At 40.5% G+C, this 26587-nt stretch overlaps 1 protein-coding gene across 1 annotated transcript in view; it reads left to right on the forward strand.

Annotated features, from left to right (window-relative positions):
* LOC128664133 (5-hydroxytryptamine receptor 3A-like) overlaps positions 1–26587 on the forward strand; it is a 172202-nt gene that overhangs the window by 60491 nt on the left and 85124 nt on the right. The window contains exons 5-6 of the mRNA XM_053718839.1: positions 10629–10795; positions 18309–18334. Of these exons, the coding sequence (XP_053574814.1) occupies positions 10629–10795; positions 18309–18334 (193 nt within the window). The remainder of the gene's footprint in view (positions 1–10628; positions 10796–18308; positions 18335–26587) is intronic.

A 26587-nucleotide genomic window follows, 5' to 3' on the forward strand; every position in this document is an offset into this window, starting at 1 on the left:
AATAGGCCATATAGGCACCTTTGTGTCTTTTGTATCTTTCCATCACAGATTACATATCTATCTTAAGAGGTCGGTCTTCTGGGTGACTGCTATAGATCCCAGACTGCCTCTATTGCACTATTTGGAGTGCTACAACACATGTGAGTGTAACCATACACACTATTATAATATCTTTGGATCAGACAATATTGAGCCATGTGGCGCATCTGTTTCTTCTTGTTTTTTTAGACTGCTGTTCCTGGATCTTGGCCAGGTCCATCACAGATTGCTGCCTCTATCGATCATATCAACATCATAAGAGACTTTTACATATTTATATATACTACAGATTTAAGTATCTTTGGTTATATACTACTGTCTCTTTTTCTATACATATTTATTTTACAATTGTGCCATATATTGCTGTTGTTTCATGCTAATTGTGGCTTTATTAATCAACAAAATAGCTTGTATGTGAATTGGGCACATTGTATATAGCCCGCTGTGACAATTGAGTGGATAGATTCATATCTTTAGTGTATCATTTGAGATTTATAACAATAGTACATTGTATCGTTATAACAACAAGGGCGCCCCCTACAATTAGATTATACCTCTATTTTATGTGCTGCATTAAATTTGACAAATAGACCCTTAAACTAGTCACCCACTCTGGGTCCACATCTAAGTATGGGTTTCTTGCAGATATTATGTGTTCCAATGCAGATGTTTACTGCCTTATGATTTAGGTATAAATTGATCATATCTACATTAATTTCCATATTATTATTTTTAAAAATTCTATACCCTTAGAATAATTTATATACCTCTCATGTACTATTTATATTAGCTGTGTATTCACTCCTACAACAGGTTTAGATAGAATAGCTATTGAATAGGCTATACACCATTTGTACCCGGATATCTCATAAGAAAACACAAAAGTTATTGTTTTCATTCATGCCATGGGGCATGACAGTGTTCAATCTAAAAAGCCATGTGACTTCTTTTTTTAATAACGCCTGTTCAATGTCTCCCCCTCTAATACCAGGTCTCAAGGTTTCCAGTCCCCAACATTTAAAAATGTCTGGCAACACTGGTTATTTTCTTGCCCTTTTCTACATCTTTACATGCTGTCCTAATGTTGCTTAGATGTTCAGTCATTCTCCTCCCCATACATCTGGTAGTCATACCTACATAAAATAAATTGCAATGCATGATACACAGTAAATTACACGTGACTATAAATTGTCCATTTATTCTGCTACCTGTCAACAATAGTTTTTTTCTTAACCATATGTTGGCATACTTTGCAGTTGCCACATGCGATTGACCCTCTGTATAGAGGTGGTTTCCTTGCATTCCTGTTGATGTGACTGGTAGTTAAACAATTGCTAAGGTTGTTAGCTCTTCTGTAGGTAAAGAGTGGTTTGTCAGGAATGATTGACTGTAATTGTAGGACATGCCAGTATTTTTTTTTTTTTAAATGAATTTTTATTCGGTTTTAGAATGAGAGGTAACATTTGGGGACTCGCAGGACCCCTGATCTAAAATACACAAATAAAAGGATCGGACACGCAGGTCCGGTTGCAATAGCTGTTCAAACATTGATATATCGTGGATAAATTGCAGGGAAAGGTAACACTTGGGGACACACAGGACCCCTGTTCAAACATGCACAAACAAAAGGATCAGACACACAGGTCCGATTGCAATAGCTGTTCAAATGTTGATATATCATAAGTAAATTGCAGGGATATGTGGTGAAAATAATTCACCAAGGTGGAACCCTAGTGTGGGCTCTAAAAATAAGGGGGGGAGGAGTGATACTTATAGATTAGATTTGATTCCAGAGACAAGTAATATGCACATTGTGTCTAGTACATACTTTACCCAGCACTTATTGTGCCTAACATCCACAACATCTGGCCCTCATCACACCTAGCACATGCCGTACCCAGCACACATTCGCTGTACTTCACTCATTGTATTTAGCATTTAGCATAATCCATACACAGCGTACACAGTTCCCAGCACACAATATACCTAGCACACACTGTACTTAACCCAAATTTTGCCCAGCGTACCCTGTGCCTGGCGCACTTCATACTTAGCACACATTGTACCCAACACGCATAGTACCTGGAACCTACTGTACCTAGCTCACACTATGTTCAGCACACGCAGCACCCGGCACCCACCTTGCCTAACACGCGCAGTACCCAGCACACAATGAACCAAGCACTCATCGTAGCCAGCACTCATTGTATCTAACGCGCTCTGCACCCAGCACACACTGTACCCAGCACCCACTGTACTTTGCTCAAACTGTACCTAGCCCATGCCGTACCTAGCACACATTGTACCTAGCACACACTGTACCTAGCACACACTATACCTAGCACACACTGTACCTAGCACACTCCGTACCTAGCACACGCCGTACCCAGCACCCCCCTTGCCTGGCACATGCAGTACCTAGCACACGCTGTACCTAGCACACACTGTACCTAGCACACACTGTACCTAGCACACACTGTACCTAGTACACACTGTACCTAGCACACACTGTACCTAGCACACACTGTACCTAGCACACATGGTACCTAGCACACACGGCACCTAGCACACACGGCACCTAGCACACACGGCACATAGTACACACGGCACCTAGCACACACGGCACCTAGCACACACGGCACCTAGCACACACTGTACCTAGCACACACTGTACCTAGCACACACGGTACCTAGCACACACGGTACCTAGCTCACGCCGTACCTAGCTCACACCATACCCGGCGCCCCCCTTGCCTGGCACATGCAGTACCTAGTACACATTGAACCTAGCACACACTGTACCTAGCACACACTGTGCCTAGCACACACTGTGCCTAGCACACACTGAGCCCAGCACACACTGAGCCCAGCACACACTGTACCTAGCACACATTGTACCTAGCACACATTGTACCTAGCACACATGGTACCTAGCACACACGGTACCTAGCTCACGCCGTACCTAGCACACGCCGTACCCGGCACCCTCCTTGCCTGGCACATGCAGTACCTAGCACACATTGAACCTAGCACACACTGTACCTAGCACACACTGTACCTAGCACACATTGTACCTAGCACACATGGTACCTAGCACACATTGTACCTAGCACACATTGTACCTAGCACACATGGTACCTAGCTCACGCCGTACCTAGCACACGCCGTACCCGGCACCCTCCTTGCCTGGCACATGCAGTACCTAGCACACATTGAACCTAGCACACACTGTACCTAGCACACACTGTGCCTAGCACACACTGTGCCTAGCACACACTGTACCTAGCACACATGGTACCTAGCACACATTGTACCTAGCACACATTGTACCTAGCACACATGGTACCTAGCTCACGCCGTACCTAGCACACGCCGTACCCGGCACCCTCCTTGCCTGGCACATGCAGTACCTAGCACACATTGAACCTAGCACACACTGTACCTAGCACACACTGAGCCCAGCACACACTGAGCCCAGCACACACTGTACCTAGCACACATTGTACCTAGCACACATTGTACCTAGCACACATGGTACCTAGCACACATGGTACCTAGCACACATTGTACCTAACACACACGGCACCTAGCACACACAACACTTAGCACACACTGTACCTAGCACACATTGTACCTAGCACACATGGTACCTAGCTCACGCCGTACCTAGCACACGCCGTACCCGGCACCCTCCTTGCCTGGCACATGCAGTACCTAGCACACATTGAACCTAGCACACACTGTACCTAGCACACACTGTACCTAGCACACATTGTACCTAGCACACATGGTACCTAGCACACATTGTACCTAGCACACATTGTACCTAGCACACATGGTACCTAGCACACATGGTACCTAGAACACATGGTACCTAGCACACACGGCACCTAGCAGACACGGCACCTAGCACACACGGCACCTGGCACACACGGCACCTAGCACACACGGTACCTGGCACACACAGTACCTAGTTCACGCCGTACCTAGCACACGCCGTACCCGGCACCCCCCTTGCCTGGCACATGCAGTACCTAGCACACATTGAACCTAGCACACGCTGTGTCTAGCACACATTGAACCTAGCACACACTATACCTAGCACCCACTGTACCTAGCACACACTGTACCTAGCACACACTGTACCTAGCACACACTGTACCTAGCACACACTGCACCTAGAGAACATAGGATGTAGTGATAGAGGGTGCAGATACTGAGTATGAGGCAACATAGGGAAATCATATTTAGTAAAATAGGTAAAAGAAAGTCTCTATATCTTTAGGGTGAAATCTGAGGACAAGTTATCATGTACTATAATGACACCAGACAGAGCAGCCATTTTGCTATTGAAAGTTTTGTACATATGAGGATCTGTCAATGCTATTATGTAGAAACAAGACACACATTAGACAACAGCACCCAGCACACACAGCACCCAGCACACACAGCACCCAGCACACACAGCACACACAACACCAAGCAAAAACAATGCCCAGCATACGCAGTACCAAACACAGTCCCCAGCTCAAACAGCAACTATAACACGTAGTACAAAGCACATACAGTACCCAGCACACCTAGGAACCCACGCTGCATTAGAGTATACAAATAACAAAATATAATTGTGCTACACTTTAACCCTTCAGCAGATGGATGCCTTAAAGCTATGTACAGTGACATACTGGGAGCAAACTTATAATGGAGGTTACATGAATGTACACATCATACTTAGCTCAAACAGTACTTTTGTGCTTTATGGCGCCAAACATATAGCATATATAGGTAATCAAAGAATGTAAGCTGCAGTTACTGAAGTTTTGACAAAAACACAACAAAAACATAGGTCAGGCTAATAGTGTAGGGAGCATACGAGAACAATACGGAAGTAGGTATCTGCACATATGTTAGCTGTTAAGTATATATGGCTTTGTACTCAATTGCAAGTAGCTAACAATAATCTTATTCGTGTATGGCTGAGAAATATTTTGTAAGGGTAAAGGACACATCTAGTGGTGTGGTCATATATTAATACATCTAACCCTCAGCTACAAGCAGTGAAAATTTGGATTGTCTAGGGAGTCAATGAGGGTGTAGATTACCCATGTGCCGCAAAATGGAGTCTATTGAAAAGAGCAGGAGTAATTTAGGGTAAACCAGTAGTAGGTAGCTTAAACAATCAGAACTAGTTCGCATTGAGGTTACGAATGGTCTGTACAGCATTAAAATTAAGCACAGTCTCACCCCAAGACATGTAAAGCAGGCTACAAATCCCATAACTAAGGAACAATATTAAGTTATTTAAAAAATATGAGGAACGTTCATTGAATAACAGAGTGCCAGAGATAGTAATAGCGTTTCTATAGTGGCAGCAGCCCACATCGGTCTGAGTGGTAAGGCACCTTAGCCCGACTACTGTTCTAGTCTCTATAAAAGGACAAGGGCAAGACGTGCCGTACGGTTATCCTAGAGAAACCTATTTAAAAATAAGATTTTCCATCTCCCATGGATTTCCTGTGCTCCCAAAATCGCTGTTAATGAGCCTTCTGGTGTACTGAACAGGATGTCTTACCGAGGCTAGAGTTTACACCAAGCCCTTCTGTCGTTAAGTTAGTCCCCTTTTCCATCGTGAACAGTCGCCTCACAGCGGATTTCGGCGACTCTATGCCAATTAAAGAGCGGATAGACGAGGGCTGCCAGTGTAAGGCTCTGTTCATGGTGTAGATGCGACACTACGCACTTGCTAACCAAAATAGCGGGTCACGGTCACGCTAGACTCCACAGTCTGCAGTCCTCCCGATCCAAACCACTAGGCACTCAGTCGCATGTCCCAGAAATCACTGCCGATCAGTCCAGGGATGAGGTCTCTTGCCCCGGTAGGCTGTTAGCGTCACACGGGGAACTGAGGCCTCTCAGGTGGTTGATCCTCTGTTTTTCTATTGCTGGTAGCCAGATTGGTCTCAGAAGGCAGAGGCAATTACTTTCTGTAGCAATCCCGGGTCATAAAGACTTCCAGTATCAGCTTCTGTCCAGGTTTTTAATCTCTGATTTCTTTAGAGGCAGTAATCCCATTATTCCCGAAGATAAGGGAGTTTTTTGAGCAATATAATGGGTGTAATTTGATTTTTAATCATTTTTAGCAGAGGAGCTGTAACCACGCACGTCTGCTCTGTCTGCTAGCTAGCTCCGCCCCCCCCCGACATGCCAGTATTTATGCACTATGTTGGAAATTCGATCACTCTGGTTTGTAAGCGTGGATATGAATCTGAGGGGGTTAGTATTTTGGACACATTTGGGCATTAATAGCTCCTGTCTATTTCTATTCAGAGCCTTGTTATATGCTCTTGATAGAGATTTTTTAGAATAACCCCTCTGGAGAAGCTTTTTTCTGAGATCAAATGCTGCCTTTTGAACTATTTCCAGTGTTGCCAGACATTTTTTACAATACCATGATGGCAACACGAATGCCTTCAAATGTTGGGGACTGAAAACCTTGAGACCTGGTATTAGAGGGGGAGACATTGAACAGGCGTTATTAAAAAAAGAAGTCAGATGGCTTTTTAGATTGAACACTGTCATGCCCCATGGCATGAATGAAAACAATAACTTTTGGGTTTCTTATGAGATATCCGGGTACAAATGGTGTATAGCCTATTTAATAGCTATTCTATCTAAACCTGATGTAGGAGTGAATACACAGCTAATATAAATAGCACATAAGAGGTATATAAATTATTCTAAGGGCATATCATTTTTTTAAAAAAAATAATTGTATTCCTATGTGGAAATTAATGTATACATTATCAATTTATACCTGATTCATAAGGCAGTAAACATCTGTGTATATATCTGCATTGGAACACATAATATCTGCAAGAAATCCATACTTAGATGTGCACCGAGAGTGGGTGACTAGTTTAAGGGTCTATTTGTCAAATTTAATGCAGCACATAAAATAGAGGGTTAACAGAAACAATGTATATACAGTTTATCAGATCCCCCAACAATAATGTGCAATAGCATTATAAATATTTTTTCACCTTAACTTTTACTGTGGAATAGTATACATTGCATTGTCTCGTTGGTATTAAATTATCCATATTTGAATCTAAATATACTCAGGCAAATATCCATAATACAATGTAAAACAGTGAATGGTAAAATCTCATAATGTGCACATCTAAAAACTTTTTTTATTGTGTCATACTTGTAATAATCCTCTTTAACTCATTGGCCTATAAATGTCATAACAAATACACGCATTCCCTGAGAAGCAGTGTGAAGAGGGCTGCGGCCAATCACAATGGGTCAGCGTAAAGGTGTGTGTCACATAGCTGAGTTTGATTGGCTGCAGAGGACTGCTATGCAATCCAATCACTCAGTACTTAGGTTGAATGACACAGTAGAGAATAATGGCAATGATTGGCTAGTATGGAGGCGTATATAGAAAATGACTTTCTAGTGGTCAAATATCGGCAATAATGAGTTTAAAAAGAGGCGAGTCTCCGGCTTTCGGCTTGTCAAAAATCACTTGAACCCCATTGAGAAAGGCCGAGGTGTAACGGCCGAAACGCGTTTGTGCAATAATATTGAGATTCAGTTCTCTTTATTTTATTCCAGAACGTTGTGTTCAGCTACCTCTGGCATCTGAAGCCAACGATTCCAGCTATCAGCCAGGAACACAGGGGGGTAGACCACAGCAGTTCTGGTTTTAGTTCATTTTTTTGAGTTTTGTATAGGTGGTGGTAGTTATTGGTGACGAGGTTCTCACCTCCATTTTTAAACTATAATGAATAAAGTTTGTTGTTAAACTATTATCATCATCAACTATCATATAGCTGATTCAATACAGCATATTTACATTAATGTATTAGGAATTAGTGCTCATTAATCCCTTCTTATCCCCCTTCCTTTTCCCTATCCTGAAATTATTTAGTTATATTTAAAGGGGCAGCACCGAGGTTATTAAACCTTAATTTCCTATAGCAACTTGATCACAGTGACAATATTTACTTACTCTTTTTAGCAATGTACTTTGTAATGTATTTTTTAAGTATTTTGTGCAACTTTTTAGTTTCGCAAAGCAGTTAACCACAGCTCTGAGATGACGGTAAGAATTGTTGCAGTTTCGCTCAACTTGTAATATACGCAAAATTAAAACGTATCGCAGTGCTCTGCGACTCCATGGTAGTACTTTAGCTATGCATTTAACCCATGTAAGTGAGTTAACCCATAGTCTTGCAGCATTGCTAGTGATAAAATTACATACTCTAGCAAATTAGTGCATGCAATTGTTTTCACTATAATGGCCTTTTAATAAAAATTAAGCTGAAAGTATTTTTCACCAACAAAAGCAAAACCAGTACAAGGGTCATGATCTCATGTTAAAGGCTAGCAGGTTGAGCAGTCATTTGCGGAAGCCCTTATTCACAGAAAGGGTAGTTGATTCATGGGGGTCGAATTATCAAGGGCCGAATGGCCCCTGATCCCCCTGTTTCCATGATCAGCAGTTATGAAGCAGCGGTCTTAAGACTGCTGCTCCTTAACTGGTCCGCTGCCTCTGAGCCTGCGGATATCAATCTGCCAGATCCTATATGATCAGGTTAATTGACACTCCCTGCTAGCGGCTGATTAGCCGCGAATCTGCAGGGGGCGGCATTGCACAAGCAGTTCACTAGAACTGCTTGTGCAATGCTAAATGCTGACAGCGTATGCTGTCGGCATTCAGCGATATCTGGCGGACATTAATAAATCAGCCCCATAGAATAAATTTCCATTAGAGGTGATAAAGACAAACACTTTTGAGGGCTACACAAATTGCTGGGATAAGCATAATGCTACCCTACAAACACCTGCATGTACTCTGGACTGAGCCACAACCCAGAGGTCTATTTATGTGCATTGCTATGTCAGGTGACTCTATGTCATTATGTAATGTACGATGATGTCATATACAAACCAGTACTTCCTTACTGAAGAGTGTCCACGTTTCAGAGCTATGTAAACAAATGGATTTCAGGGTTCTAAGGGGACTTTTCTTGTTATGCAATTAATTTTATTACCTTCCCTCTCTCTGTATAAAGCATTTTTGAACTATCCCCCAGGATCTTCTGCACAAATCCTAGATCACTTTGTCACCTGTCGCCCTATTTTCCATTTTCTGACACTCCTGCTCTCATCATTGCTCATTTAAAGGGATAGTAAATTGTTCTGATCTTGTAAAGCTATCCATAATCTATTACATTAATTAAAGGCACCTAAAGTCATAATTTTTAAGGGAATATGCGCTATAACCTAATTGTATTTCTTTCATTGTTCCCCCTCAGCGGCTGGCAACCATTTTTTTTCATGAGGTAACGTTTCCTCATCTTATCCAATAGCCGTGCTAGCAATACAGATGAATTAAGGTCTCTTTATATTTTTAATAGATTCTGGATATCTTTATTATCACTTTAAGTATTCTTATTAATGATGCGACTAGTATCAAAGTTTCTTCAGAATACTTTGTCATTTGGATTCCCACAATAAGCTGATTCTCCCATTAAAAATGCAGTTTCATGTCCCTATAGCGATGAGTGTCCTTATAATCACATTATAATTGACATCAGAAGCTACATTATGTTTAGGCGGGTCAGAGCTATGTATTTTATACAATGCTAAAGATTATACATAAGAGATTAATTGTTGTGTTTAGTGAGTTTTGCACAGGTTAATAGTATGTATATGTGTGTAAAATTTGCTGTCACCCAGTTCTGATTTAAAAAAAATAATAATAATGTTAAGGTTTATCTAATATCTAACATCCAATTCCTAGTCAATTCCTGAATAAAGTAACAGATGTATCTTCTAATTAATGTATAAACCATACTATATTATCCTAAATTAAGTGTTTTAGAAAAGATAATTTATACTTAATGTGGGACTATAATGTTAAAGGGACAGTCTACACCAGAATTTTTATTGTTTTAAAAGATAGATGATCCCTTTATTACCCATTCCCCAGTTTTGCATAACCAACATCAGTGCCTGCTCCCAGATAACTTCAAGTGCATGAGCACAGTGTTATCTATATGAAAAACATGAACTAACACCCTCTAGTGGTGAAAAACTGTTAAAATGCATTCTGAAAAGAGGTGGCATTCAAGGTCTAAGAAATTAGCATATGAACCTCCTAGGTTAAGCTTTCAACTAAGAATACCAAGAGAACAAAGCAAAATTGGTGATAAAAGAAAATTGAAAAATTGTTTAAAATTACATGCCCTATCTGAATCATGAAAGTTTATTTTGGACTAGACTGTCCCTTTAAACATATAGAAATGAATAATACTATTTTTATCATTGAAGGTTATAAAATATTTGCACTAACTTTTTGCATTTAGATGGTGCCTTTATACTATTTCTTTGCATTTATTTTCAATGTATAATCTAAAAGTGAGTGGTCCGCTAAATGAAGAAACATACTGGCATGTATAGCTGTTTAAATGCAAAGAATACTAATATATAAATACTGCGTAAGCAAAGTAATGACTAATGGCTTTAATATTTCCTTGGTAATAAATCTCAAGTTAATTCTGTGTGACTTCTTATAGGACAGAGGACAATTCAATAGATGTGAACTATCTACATCTGTACCATGATGGGACCATTGCGGAGATGAAAACCCTGCAAATAGTGCTTGTCTGTATCCTAGACCTGTATAAATTTCCATTTGATACACAAAAATGCTCATTTACTTTTGGAACAAGAACAAATACAGGTAAGGTATCATATTCTAATATAACCCGACAGCGTTAGACCTAAATTGCCAAACATATGTTATTTTACACATATTTTACATTCCAATGTTCTTCACATAGAAAAAAATGTAATTTTTATTATGAAATATATATATATATGTGATAATGTTAATGTAAAATAGATATCTATACAAATATATCTAAAGGAATATACAGGTATAGGAATATACATTTATATATAGAAATCTGTATTTACAATAAAAGTAACATATCCCTGTATGTGAAGAACATTGGAATGTGAAATATTATTATAGTAATCAACTCCTGGCGGGTTAGCGAGAGAGCTATAATTGTTTTTTTATTATACACTCTGCATTGAAGTCTATGGGGCGAATGCGTTACCCGAAGTATGAAAGTTAGCACGCCAACTTTTTACTTTCAACTTGTAATAAGCACACTACCTGACATGCACAAAAAGCTTACTTCTAGTGAAGTTTCAGCTTGAACAGGAGTGCTAAATACCTTGTCACTTGTAATCTAGCCCTTAGTGTTTAGTGTCTTTTTAAAGTGGCCGATGCTTTTTTTTAAATAAATAGCACAGGTAGTGTTAGTAGCACATTTATTGTGCTTTTATTTCAAATGGTGATTCAAGCGCAATCCAAACTACCACTTTAAAATTGATTTTTTTTCCCCCTGTTATTGTGTTACAAATGACTTGTTATACTTACTGCAGTTTTTTTTTAAATGTATGGGAAAGTGTTGCTCTATGTTTATTTTTGTATTTGAAATAGCTGTTTCTGCTCATTAAAACCATTAACTTTTGTTCTCAAAGATATGCCCTTATGGATGGGTGACCCTGCAGAAAAAGCAGACCTGGCTGTGTAGTCTAATAGGTGTTTAAATGCTCATTAAGGCAATTCAATGAGTAAAACTAGTTATTTCAGATACAAAAATCTCTCTCTCTTTACTACCCCCCTTAGGAAGTTAACTTATGCTGTAATCTGCTGTTTATAAAGCTTTTCTACAGAGCATACAAACATCCTATAATATAAAAGGCCAAGTGTGTTTGTCTGAAGCTGTCATACACAGTAGAGACAGCACAAGGACAAACACACCTGGCCTTACCTGATCGTCTGTTTGCAGCACGGTGCAGCGAAAATGGGCGTGGTCGGTCGTGGCTGGGCGTTGTGGGGGCATAGCCAGGCGTGACTGGGACGGGGCCGGGCACAATCGGCACCAGAGAGAGGGGAGAGAGATAGAAAGGGGGTGAGAGAAAAAAGAGATGGGAAATAGCTAAAGAGAGGGGAAGAGAGAGCAAAAGAGAGGGGGAAGAGCAAAAAGAGAGGGAAGAGAGAAAAAGAGAGGGGGGAGAGAGAGCAAAAGAGAGGGGGAGAGAGAAAATTAGAGGGGAAAAGAGAGAGCAAAAGAAGAGAGGGGTGAGAGAGAGGGGGGGGAGAGAACAAAAGAAAGGGGGAGAGAGAGAAAGAGGGGGGGGGGGGAGGAGAGCAAAAGAGAGGGGGAGAGCGCAAAAGAGAGGGGGGAGAGAGAGAGACAAAAGAGAGGGGGAAGAGAGAGCAAAAGAGAGAGGGGAGAGAGAGCAAAAGAGAGGGGGAGAGAGAGAGCGCAAAAGAGAGGCAGGAGAGAAAGCAACAGAGAGGGGGAGAGAGGGAGCAAAAGAGAGGGGAAAGAGCAAAAGAGAGGGAGAGAGAGCACAAAAGAGAAGGGGGAGAGAGAGCAAAACAGAGGGGGAGAGAGATAGAGCAAGGGGGGAGAGAGAGCGCAAAAGAGGGGGGGAGAAAGAGCGCAAAAAAGAGGGGAGAGAGAGCGCAAAAGAGAGGGGGAGAGAGTGCAAAAGAGAGGGGGTAGAGAGAGTGCAAAAGAGAGGGGGAGAGAGCGCAAAAGAGAGAGGGGGAGAGAGAGAGAGCAAAAGAGAGAGGGGAGAGAGAGCAAAATATAGGGGGGGTAGAGAGAGAGCGGAAAAGAGAGGGGGGAGAGAAAGCAAAAGAGAGGAGAAAGAGACCACAAGAGAGGGGGTAGAGAGAGCAAAAGAGAGGTGGAGCGAGAGAGAGTGCAAAAGAGAGGGAGGAGAGAGAGCAAAAGAGAGAGGGAGAGAGAGAGCAAAAGAGAGGGGGAGGGAGCAAGGGGTGGGACCGATGTACTGCAAAAAATGGCCTGTGTAAACGGGCTTTAGGACTAGTATTTATATATTCAGTATAACTGGTAGTTCATCAAGCAACAGCAGATATTTCTGATGACATAATAAAAGTAAATGTAAATATTTTAATACACTTCATCAGGTAAAATGGATCATTGGGAACACACAGAACTCAAAGGAGTGAAAATGTTACAGTACAATGTCCCTTTTAGTTATAGTTAAAGGTACAGTAAAGACAAAATTAATCTTCTGTGATTCTGATAGAGAATGAAATTCTAAACAGATTTTCATTTCTGTTATCTACGCTTTGTTTTCTTGGTATCATTTCTTGGAAAGCATACATAGATAGTCTCAGAACTAGCAATACACTACTGGGAGCTAGTTGGTAATTATATCATTATGTGTCTCTTGTCATTGGCTCACCCAATATGAACAGCTAGCTGCCAATAGTACATCCCTGCTTCTTACACAAAGGATACCTATAGAATGAAGCAAAAGTCATAATAAACGTAAGGTGGAAAGTTGTTTAAAATTGTATGTTCTATCTGAATCATAAAAGAAAAATAAATTGGAAACAAAGGTTTATTAATGAAAAAAAAAAAGTATTGTGGCAGACTTAAATGGATATGGCATATGAAAATGGGCGGAATTGTGAGAGGGTGTATGTGTGTGAATGAATACATATGTATATATATATACGTATATGTATGTACAGTATCTCACAAAAGTGAGTACACCCCTCACATGTTTGTAAATATTTTATTATATCTTTTCATGTGACAACACTGAAGAAATGACACTTTGCTACAATGTAAAGTAGTGAGAGTACAGCCTGTATAACAGTGTGGAGGTTGCTCTTAGTGAATCCGGCGTCTGACGTCACGGTTTCCACCTCGAGGGCTCGCCTCTGATCAGCCAATTGGAACCTCCGTGGGTCCCTGTCTGTCAGTCTTTTGTTATCCGGTCCGGTCCGGTTCTTAGTAGTTTGCTTATAGTTGGAGGTTACTCTTAGTGCTGTGCACGCAACCTCTTTTTTAAGGGTATCAGCCAGGGGATAAAAATAATGCAGTACAAATAATGGCGGATACCCTTAAAAAAGAGGTTGCGTGCACAGCACTAAGAGCAACCTCCAACTATAAGCAAACTACTAAGAACCGGACCGGATAACAAAAGACTGACAGACAGGGACCCACGGAGGTTCCAATTGGCTGATCAGAGGCGAGCCCTCGAGGTGGAAACCGTGACGTCAGACGCCGGATTCTCGTGGAGCACACACGGAGTTGCCTGACAGAGACCGGCCTTTGGTAAAGTTGCCGTTAAGCATTTTAAGATAAAGATAAAGACGTTTTAACTTTTTAGCCTACCAAAATACAGATGAAGTAAAGATTTTCTATTGTGGGAATATTACATAGAACAGCAATCAAGATTATCTGTATATCTGACATCTGACTTTAGATATAGACACTGTATCTCGCAAATGGCAAGGTCCTAAGGAATGAACTTTTATTTGTATATAGTATCCACCGTTTAACTGGAATCCAGTCTTTATTCAAAATAATTTTATACTGTATTTTTATTATGCAATTTCTTGGGAGACGTCCCTTTTAATTTTGTAATTTTGTTTCCTTGTCATCCTTTATGGTACATTAAATACATCATTAATCTATTAGAAGTCCATGGTTATTATACATTTATCTCTCAGCTTTAAGTGGTATTTTTAGCTTTTCTAGCGCCCTTACTTTCCCTCTCACACTTGTTAAATTTTCACTATAGTAGCTTGAAGGATCTGCTATTTAAGTAAAGGTGTTTAATACCCTACACTAAGCGCACTACCATCACCCACTATCTCACACGATAAAAGCTTCATTACTTGTATGCAAAACTAAAGTGCACAACATGTGTATCAATGTGTAACAAAAGTGTGACATAAAAAGGTGACTTTAAACAGATTATACCCTGTGTAGAATACAAACTATAAGGGTTGTAACCCACAGACCAGTTTCTTTTGCAGTTATAAACTGGTCAACTATAGCACAGAGTGCCGGATTTTGTATACATGTCCTATAACGGACTTACTAATACCTCAATGTGTCATCAGACTTTATTCTAAAACTAGTTGTTAACCTAACAACCAAATATAATTATTTTAGAAAACACAGAAAGGCTATATCGTTACAGTATTTTACTGTGAATTATCAGTGTAGTAGCAGGAGATCTTATCCAAATGCCAGTGACCCATCGTCTTCAGAAAAACAAAACGGTTAAATGGGATGACTTGAATTACAAAACTGGATTTGTATTTAGATCTGCTGTCAGAAATCAGTGTAATACTCTTATATGAGAAAGCTTGCACGTAAATTAAGCACAACTATTATACATCCATATTCAGATACAAGTTTCTCCAACAAGGATTTTTCAAACTTTACATTCTTGGATGCTAACATTTGTAGCTCTAAATACGTTCCCATAATCATAATAACATCAGCAGCCCACAAAGGGTCATAGGTGTGAGTATAGGTACACATCCACTCCCACAATGTCCCAAAACATGAATGTCCTGTGGTTTGCCTTTTGGTGGCATAGAATACAAGAAATACAAGAATACCTTCTGAGAGTGTGAAAAGAAGAGTGACAACCACCAGGAGGCCCAACTTCCACACAGGGAAAAAGGATACCAGATGTTTCCAATCCCGTGTGCTTGTGAGCACAATGTGAACAGACATCCACAAACAGGGGATATCTATACCCAGTGCAAGCACAGAGTCTCAGCTCCCCAGGGACGCATTCCCAGTATGTGTCACACTAATCAGACTTATAGAAGACCCTTAAAGTCTGGGATCATATTCAAGCCACCAGGGTATATGGTTCCCAGCTGATAGATCCCTTGTGCCTCACACTTGAGTAGTAGCTTGCTACGTTCACCACCTCTCTCAAGAACTGGAATGTGATCAATTAGAATATATCGGATGGAGGAGATGGAGTGGCCTTTCCTAGCACAATGCCTCGCCACCGGTTGGTCCGAATCACTGCATTGTAAGGCAGTTCTAATTGCATGTCGGTGATTGGCCATACATTCCCGTAATGTTCCTGAGGTCTTGCCTACGTAGAAATTAGAACACGGGCAGAACAATAGATATACTAGGTGTGTAGTAGTACACGAAATGGAGTGTCTGATGACAAAGATACGGTTGGTGTGTGGGCGGTGGAACGTTTTGGTATTAATTAGGCCGTTGCATGTTGTACAACCTAGGCAGCGGTAGGAGCCTCTGATGTTGCTCCTTGTCCCTGTGGAATAACTTTGTTTTGGATCTGTTTTGATCAGTAGGTCTTTGAGGCTGGTACCCCTCTTGTATCCTACCATTGGTTGTAGATTGGTAGCAAATGGTAGTTTCGGGTCAGACGTTATAATTGGCCAGTGTTCACGGAGGATTTGTCCCATTTTTCTAGTGCCAAGTGTGAAAGTAGTGGACATAATCAATTTGTGCAATGAACCCCTCTTAGGTTTAGATTGGATTAGTTCCAGTTGTGTCAGTGCAGATACTGCATCTATGGTTTCTTTAACCACACATGGTTTGTACCCTCGTGCAAGAAATGTGTCACCCACTCCAGTCAGCTGGGAAACCCCTGTTTTTACATCCGAATTGTTGCGCATTGTTCTAATGAACTGTGATTTTACAATGCCTTTCAATAATGCTGTCCGCCCTAAGAATAGAATTGCGGTTGGTAGTACCCAAATGCCCTGCCTCTTTATAGATGGTAAGATCCAAAAAATTAATGGTCTGTTCATCCAATGTCATCTTAAACCTGACTGAACTGTCAGTGTTATTGTAGTGATCAAACCACTTATGGAGTTCCTCCAGGCCCCCACGCCACACCTAAAAAATGTATCTGATACATATTTTCAAATTGTGACATGAAAATATTGGCGCATGAGGGGGCCATGGAGGAACCCATTGCTGTACCAGCTATCTGCAAATAAAAATCACCCTCAAACCGAAAGTAATTTTTAAATAAGCAGAATTCAATGAGGACCAGGATATACTCCACCGGGGGACCCTCATACAGGGGGTTGCCCATAAGGTGTTCCTTGATGGCCCTTAATCCACTGTGGTGTGGAATAATAGTGTACAGACTGTTGACATCCAGGGTAACCAATATGTCATGTTGAATGTCAACAGTCTGCAACTTCCTAATGAAATCATTGGTATCCATGATGTATGATCGAATATCCCTCACCACTGGTTGTAGTAAGACATCCACGTATTGTGCTATTGGCTGTGATAGTGTCTGCACCGCAGACACTATAGGGTGACCAGGAGGATGGTCCAACCTTTTGTGGATCTTGGGGATCGAATACAAAATTGGAATTCTAGGGTACTTAGTTGTACAAAAATCATGTATGTGTTCAGATATGTGCCCTTGTTCAAAGCCAAGTTTAATAAGGCTATCCAACTGGCGTTTATATATCCCTGTGGGATCAGTAGAGAGTTGTGTGTAAGTTAGTGTGTCAGCTAACTGTTCCAGGATGTCTGCCCTGTAGTCCGAATTATTGAGGACAATGGCCCGCCCTTATCTGCAGGCCTAATGACTACAGAGGAGTCATCCTGGAGAGTCCGAATGGCACCCCGTTCCTCCTTGGATAAATTATGTTTCCAAGGGTATGAGTTCTCTCCTGGTCTAGGTCTTGAGTCACTAGTCGTATGAAAGTTTTGGTACTTGGGCTACAATTTGTGGGTTCAAATGAACTCTGTAACTTACATTTGAGTTCAATAGGTGACTTAAGGTTAGTAGATTCCATTTTTGAAAGAAATCTTTAATCTTTAGAGTCCTATTGAGTTTATAGATATCAAGTTTCTGATCAAACTCAGATGTAGGTGTGCTAGGTACAAAAGAAAGCCCTCTGTTGAGTACCTTATGTTCACTATCTGTGAGAATATATGCACTCAAATTAATGACTATGTTCTCTGGCGTGCTCGTCTGGGGGGTCTGTGTCTGATACCCTGCCCTCCTAATATGGGGTCTGTTGTGCCTCCCCCCTCGTGACCGTGTAGTAACCCCTAAAAAATGACTCAGAGTTGAATGTAATCTAGAGTCATGTTGTAAGGTAAATTGATCCTGGTGTCTATGTGTACCTGGTGAGGTGTACGATGAACTGGACTGATGTCTCTCAGTGTCTGTGGAATCCCCACCACTGGTGTCCACTGTGTCAAATCTCACTCTCCTGGTTCTCTGCCTCCTCCTAGGTTGGCTAGCTTGTGTAGCAGTGAGCCATTTGTACACTTTCCCCTGTGTGTAATCAGTGTTTACTGTCTCTAGCTTTCTGTTTTTAAAAGTTATAAGTTCATTTTGATATTCATCTATTTGTTGTTTAATTTTAGACAACCAATTCTCCTGTGGGTCACTGGTAAGCGTATTACTATAAGTTGTCTCAAAAGTCTGTATTTCAATTCTGACCTTTGATAGTATATTAGTTACCTCCTCTATCACTAAAAGTATTAAATCTAAAGAACACTTATAAAGGATAAAGCACCATTTTTTCCTAAACTCTGGATTTTCTCTACCAATAGCTGGAACATTATGAACTCTAAACCCCCTAGGGATATGGCCTGTCCTATAATAATCATATAAATAGCTGCCATGCAACGCTAGATAAACCTCTCTTTTTTTCAATTTAAGTAAGTTATAATAAAGGCCAATCACCAACATTCAATTAGAACTGCCTTACAACGCGGTGATTCGGACCAACCGGTGGCGAGGCATTGTGCCAGGAATGGCCACTCCATCTCCTCCATCCGATATATTCTAATTGATCACATTCCAGTTCTGGAGAGAGGTGGTGACCGTAACAAGCTACTACTCAAGTGTGAGGCACAATGGCTCTATCGGCTGGGGAACCATATACCCTAGTGGCTTGAATACGATCCCAGACTTTAAGGGTCCTTCTATAAGTCTGATTAGTGTGACACATACTGGGAGTGCGTCCCTGGGGAGCTGAGACTCTGTGCTTTCACTGGGTATAGATATCCCCTGTTTGTGGGTGTCTGTTCACATTGTGCTCACAGCACACGGGATTGGAAACCGATTTCTGATTTACACTGATTCTGACAGCAGATCTAAATACAAATCCAGTTTTGTAATTCAAGTTATCCCATTTAAGACGATGGGTCACTGGCATTTGGATAAGATCTCCTGCTACTACACTGATAATTCACAGTACAATACTGTAACGATATAGCCTTTCCGTGTTTTCTAAAATAATTCTATTTGGTTGTTAGGTTAACAACTAGTTTTAGAATAAGTCTGATGACACATTGAGGTATTAGTAGGTCCGTTATAGGACAGTATAAAAGATCCGGCACTCTGTGCTATAGTTGACCAGTTTATAACTGCAAAAGAAACTGGTCTCTGGGTTACAACCCTTATAGTTTGTATTCTACACAGGGTATAATCTGTTTAAAGTCACCATTTTATGTCACACTTTGTACACATTGATACACATGTTGTGCACTTTAGTTTTGCATACAAGTAATGAAGCTTTTACTTAAAAATTTCTTTTGCTGTGGCCCCTATGCTTTCAGAAGCGTTTTGGTTTCTATGGCAACCATTTGCAATTGGTGGCATGTGGTTCAATCAGCATATGTTTTCCACATATCTATTTGGTGATACACATGTGATGATGTTGTGATACACTTGCAATATTCATAGTTGACACTTGAGTTAAGATTGTTTAGTGCACATATTTTCTATTTTTAACATCCCGGCTCAGGACCGGAAGTGACGCAATTGAACTTCCGGGTTTTCGGCTCTAACAGTGGAACGCAATATGCGTTTCACACACAGAAAATTTTGGCGCTACTGGGGATAATCAGGTTGGCTTGATTTGCTCTAATACTCACACTATAAAGATGTTTGATTTGTCACTATTGTATGCTGACGAAGGGGACCAGATCCCAGAAAATGTTACACAATAAAGTATTGTATACTAGATGAAAAAGACCTGAGAGTGCATCCTCTGTTCCTGTATGTTATTGCATCCTTGCACCCAGGCTGTTGACGGCAGGAGGGTTGAGCTGAAGTTTGTGTCCTATATATATATATATATATATATATATATATATATATATATATATATATATATATATATATATATATATATATATATATATATGTATATATATATATATATATATATTTATATATATATATTTATATATATAATATATATATATATAAATGGTTTTTTTTGGTAAAATATATATCTATACTAATATAGATGATTATGTATATATATATATATATATATATATATATATATATATATATATATATATATATATATATATATGAATATCTAAAAATACTTAGAACATATACCTCAATGTGAAGAACATTGGAATGTGAGTTAAACACTTTATTTATTAAAGGGACACTGTACCCAAATTTTTTCTTTTGTGATTCAGATAGAGCATTGACATTTTAAGCAGCTTTCTAATTTACTCCTATTATCAAATATTCTTCATTCTCTTGGTATCTTTATTTGAACTGCAAGAATGTAAGTTTAAATGCCGGCCCATTTTTGGTGAACAACCTGGGGTTGTCCTTGCTGATTGGTGGATAATTCATCCACCAATAAAAAAGTGATGTCCAGAGTACTGAAACAAACAAAAAACTTAGATGCCTTATTTTTCAAATAAAGATAGCAAGAAAACAAAGAAAAAATTGCTAATAGGAGTAAATTAGAAAGTTTCTTATAATTGCATGCTCTATCTGAATCACAAAGAAAAAATTTGGGTTCAGTGTCCCTTTAATATTGCATAAATATGATTTACATGTTTTCATCTACTTAACTGCAAAGAGCTCCAATGCCCTTTAATATATATATATATATAGTAGAAAAGAATGGGGATGCACTCACCAGGATTTCCAAAGATACTTTTAATGTCATTAAAGGTAACTTTGGAAATCCTGGCGAGTGCATCCCCATTCTTTACTACTATCAATACCATGGAAGCACCCTGGGTGGATGAAATGTTAACCGTAAGTGCTGGCCTGCCTGCTGTCTATATATATATATATACATACATGTTGATACGTCTCAGGAGTGTCCTCCTGGTAATGTTGGTATATTTATCAGCAGCAATTCCCACCAACATGTTACGTATTGTAATTATTATTATTATTCTTTATTTATAAAGCGCCAACAGATTCCGCAGTGCTGCTATTATGAATATTATTAACAAATAGCAGTATAAAATTATTGTCAGCAATATCTCCAATGAATATAGTAGAATTTGTTAATAAACTTAACTGAAATGTTATATATCCTTTGTAGTGTATTCCAAAATGCTATTGAGATATCTAGAAATTATCGGCTAGATTTAGAGTTTTGTCGGGTAACGACCCGCGTATCTAACGCTGGTTTTTTTTCCCCCGCACCTTTTAAATACCGCTGGTATGTTAGAGTTCACAGAAGGGCTGCGCTAGGCTCCAAAAAGGGAGCGTAGAGCATATTTACTGCCACTGCAACTCTCAATACCAGCGGTGCTTACGGACGCAGCCAGCTTCAAAAACGTGCTCGTGCACGTTTCCCCCATAGGAAACAATGGGGGCAGTTTGAGCTGAAAAAAAACCTAACACCTGCAAAAAAGCAGCGTTCAGCTCCTAACGCAGCCCCATTGTTTTCTATGGGGAAAACAGTTCCTAAGTCTGCACCTAACACCCTAACATGTACCCCGAGTCTAAACACCCCTAACCTTACACTTATTTAACCCCTAATCTGCCGCCCCAGCTATCGCTGACCCCTGCATATATTTTTTAACCCCTAATCTGCCGCTCCGTACACCGCTGCAACCTACGTTATCCCTATAGTTACCCCTAATCTGCTGCTCCTAATCACCGCCGACCCCTATATTATATTTATTAACCCCTAATCTGCCGCCCCCCAACGTCGCCGTTACCTACCTACACTTATTAACCCCTACTCCTGCCGACCGGACCTCACCGCTACTATAATAAAGTTATTAACCCCTAATCCGCCCATTCACTCCCGCCTCAATAACCCTATAATAAATAGTATTAACCCCTAATCTGCCCTCCCTACATCGCTGACACCTAACTTCAAGTATTAACCCCTAATCTGCCGACCGGACCTCACCACTACTCTAATAAATGAATTAACCCCTAAACCTAAGTCTAACCCTAACCCTAACACCCCCCCCTAAGTTAAATATAATTTAAATCTAAAAAAATAAATTAACTCTTATTAAATAAATTATTCCTATTTAAAGCTAAATACTTACCTGTAAAATAAACCCTAATATAGCCTACAATATAAATTATAATTATATTTTAGCTATTTTAGGATTAATATTTATTTTACAGGCAACTAATTGAACCTACTCTAAGCCCCCTAATAAAATAACAAAGCCCCCCAAAATAAAAAATGCCCTACCCTATTCTAAAATTAAAATAGAAAAGCTCTTTTACCTTACCAGCCCTTAAAAGGGCCCTTTGCGGGGCATGCCCCAAAGAATTCAGCTCTTTTGCCTGTAAAAAAACCCCATACAATACCCCCCCAACATTACAACCCACCACCCACATACCCTAATCTAACCCAAACCCCCTTAATAAACCTAACACTAAGCCCCTGAAGATCTCCCTACCTTGTCTTCACCACACCGGGTTCACCGATCGGTCCCAGTAGAGCCTCCGAAGTCTTCATCCAAGCCCAAGCGGGGGCTGAAGAGTGACGTCCATCCTCCGGCTGAAGTCTTGATCCAAGCGGCGGCTGAAGAATTCCTCTTCGGCCAGAAGTCTTCATCCTAATCCGGGCAGAAGAGTAGATCCGGACCGTGCAAAACATCTTCATCCAAGCCGCATCTTCTATGTTCTTCCATCCGATGATGAGCGGCTCCATCTTCAAGACCTCCAGCGCGGATCCATCCTCTTCTTCCGACGTCCTAAAACAGAATGAAGGTTTCTTTAAGAGGGACGTCATCCAAGATGGCGTCCTCGAATTCCGATTGGCTGAGAGATTCTATCAGCCAATCAGAATTAAGGTAGGAAAATTCTGATTGGCTGATGGAATCAGCCAATCAGATTCACGTTCAATCCGATTGGCTGATTGGATCAGCCAATCAGATTGAGCTCCGCATTCTATTGGCTGTTCCAATCAGCCAATAGAATGCGAGCTCAGAATCTGAGTGGCCGGATCCAATCAGCCAATCGGATTGAACTTGAATCTGATTGGCTGATTCCATCAGCCAATCAGAATTTTCCTACCTTAATTCCAATTGGCTGATAGAATCCTATCATTGGCTGATAGAATCCTATCAGCCAATCGGAATTCGAGGGACGCCATCTTGGATGACGTCCCTTAAAGGAACCTTCATTCTGTTTTAGGACGTCGGAAGAAGAGGAGGATCCGCGCTGGAGGTCTTGAAGATGGGAGCCGCTCGTCATCGGATGGAAGAACATAGAAGATGCGGCTTGGATGAAGATGTTTGCCGGTCCGGATCTACTCTTCTGCCCGGATAGGATGAAGACTTCTGGCCGAAGATGGAATTCTTCAGCCGCCGCTTGGATCAAGACTTCAGCCGGAGGATGGACGTCACTCTTCAGCCCCCGCTTGGGCTTGGATGAAGACTTCGGAGGCTCTTCTGGACCGATCGGTGAACCTGGTGTGGTGAAGACAAAGGTAGGGAGATCTTCAGGGGCTTAGTGTTAGGTTTATTTAAGGGGGGTTTGGGTTAGATTAGGGTATTGTGGGTGGTGGGGTTGTAATGTTGGGGGGGGGGTATTGTATGTTTTTTTTTTACAGGCAAAAGAGCTGAATTCTTTGGGGCATGCCCCGCAAAGGGCCCTTTTAAGGGCTGGTAAGGTAAAAGCCCTTTTCTATTTTAATTTTAGAATAGGGTAGGGCATTTTTTTATGTTGGGGGGCTTTGTTATTTTATTAGGGGGGCTTTAGAGTAGGTGTAATTAGTTTAAAATTGTTGTAAATATTTTTCTAATGTTTGTAAATATTTTTTTATTTTTTGTAACTTAGTTCTTTTTTATTTTTTTGTACTTTAGTAGTTTATTTAATTGTATTTATTTGTAGGTATTGTATTTAATTAATTTATTGATAGTGTAGTGTTAGGTTTAATTGTAGATAATTGTAGGTATTTTATTTAATTAATTTATTGATAGTGTAGTGTTAGGTTTAATTGAAACTTAGGTTAGGATTTATTTTACCAGGTAATTTTGTAATTATTTAACTAGGTAGCTATTAATAGTTATGAACTATTTAATAGCTATTGTACCTGGTTAAAATAATTACAAAGTTGCCTGTAAAATAAATGTTAATCCTAAAATAGCTACAATATAATTATAATTTATATTGGTAGCTATATTAGGGTTTATTTTACAGGTAAGTATTTAGCTTTAAATAGAATAATTTAATTTAATAAGAGTTAATTTATTTTGTTAGATTTAAATTATATTTTAATTATGGGTGGTGTTAGGGTTAAGGTTAGACTTAGCTTTAGGGGGTTAATAAATTTATTAGAGTAGCAGTGAGGTTCCGGTCGGCATATTAGGGTGTAATACTTGAAGTTAGGTGTCGGCGATGTTAGGGAGGGCAGATTAGGGGGTTAATACTATTTATTATAGGGTTATTGAGGCGGGAGTGAGGCGGATTAGGGGTTAATACATTTTATTATAGTGGCGGTGAGGTCCGGTCGGCAGATTAGGGGTTAATAATTGTAGGTAGGTGGAGGTGACGTTGGGGGCGGCAGATTAGGGGTTAATAAATATAATATATACGGGTCGGCGGTGTAGTAGGGCAGCAGATTAGGGGTTCATAGGGATAACGTTAGGTGGCGGCCGGTGTTGCGGTCGGCAGATTAGGGGTTAATAAAATTTTAATTAGAGTGGCCGGCGATTTGGGGGGACCTTGCTTTAGGGTACATAGGTAGTTTATGGGTGTTAGCGTTACTTTACAGCACAGTAGTTAAGAGCTTTATGAACCGGCGTTAGCCCGAAAGCTCTTAACTCCTGACTTTTTTCTGCGGCTGGAGTTTTGTCGTTAGATTTCTAACGCTCACTTCAGCCACGACTCTAAATACCAGCGTTAGAAAGATCCCATTGAAAAGATAGGATACGCAAATGGCGTAGGGGGATCTGCGGTATGGAAAAGTTGCGGCTGGAAAGTGAGCGTTAGACCCTTACCTACAAGACTCTAAATACCAGTGGTAGCCTAAAACCAGCGTTAGGAGCCTCTAACGCAGCCCCATTGTTTTCTATGGGAAAACAGTTCCTAAGTCTGCACCTAACACCCTAACATGTACCCCGAGTCTAAACACCCCTAACCTTATACTTATTAACCCCTAATCTGCCGCCCCAGCTATCGCTGACCCCTGCATATATTTTTTAACCCCTAATCTGCCGCTCCGTACACCGCTGCAACCTACGTTATCCCTATGTACCCCTAATCTGCTGCTCCTAACACCGCCGACCCCTATATTATATTTATTAACCCCTAATCTGCCGCCCCCAACGTCGCCGTTACCTACCTACACTTATTAACCCCTACTCTGCCGACCGGACCTCACCGCTACTATAATAAAGTTATTAACCCCTAATCCGCCTCACTCCCGCCTCAATAACCCTATAATAAATAGTATTAACCCCTAATCTGCCCTCCCTAACATCGCTGACACCTAACTTCAAGTATTAACCCCCTAATCTGCCGACCGGACCTCACCACTACTCTAATAAATGAATTAACCCCTAAACCTAAGTCTAACCCTAACCCTAACACCCCCCCCCTAAGTTAAATATAATTTAAATCTAAAAAATAAATTAACTCTTATTAAATAAATTATTCCTATTTAAAGCTAAATACTTACCTGTAAAATAAACCCTAATATAGCTACAATATAAATTATAATTATATTTTAGCTATTTTAGGATTAATATTTATTTTACAGACAACTAATTACACCTACTCTAAGCCCCCTAATAAAATAACAAAGCCCCCCAAAATAATAAAAATGCCCTACCCTATTCTAAAATTAAAATAGAAAAGCTCTTTTACCTTACCAGCCCTTAAAAGGGCCCTTTGCGGGGCATGCCCCAAAGAATTCAGCTCTTTTGCCTGTAAAAAAACCCCATACAATACCCCCCCAACATTACAACCCACCACCCACATACCCCTAATCTAACCCAAACCCCCTTAAATAAACCTAACACTAAGCCCCTGAAGATCTCCCTACCTTGTCTTCACCACACCGGGTTCACCGATCGGTCAAGTAGAGCCTCCGAAGTCTTCATCCAAGCCCAAGCGGGGCTGAAGAGTGACGTCCATCCTCCGGCTGAAGTCTTGATCCAAGCGGCGGCTGAAGAATTCCATCTTCGGCCAGAAGTCTTCATCCTATCCGGGCAGAAGAGTAGATCCGGACCGGCAAACATCTTCATCCAAGCCGCATCTTCTATGTTCTTCCATCCGATGATGAGCGGCTCCATCTTCAAGACCTCCAGCGCGGATCCATCCTCTTCTTCCGACGTCCTAAAACAGAATGAAGGTTCCTTTAAGGGACGTCATCCAAGATGGCGTCCCTCGAATTCCGATTGGCTGATAGGATTCTATCAGCCAATGATAGGATTCTATCAGCCAA

The sequence above is a fragment of the Bombina bombina genome, chromosome 1 (genome assembly GCF_027579735.1).
Source record: "Bombina bombina isolate aBomBom1 chromosome 1, aBomBom1.pri, whole genome shotgun sequence".
In the NCBI taxonomy this organism is placed as follows: Eukaryota; Metazoa; Chordata; class Amphibia; order Anura; family Bombinatoridae; genus Bombina; species Bombina bombina.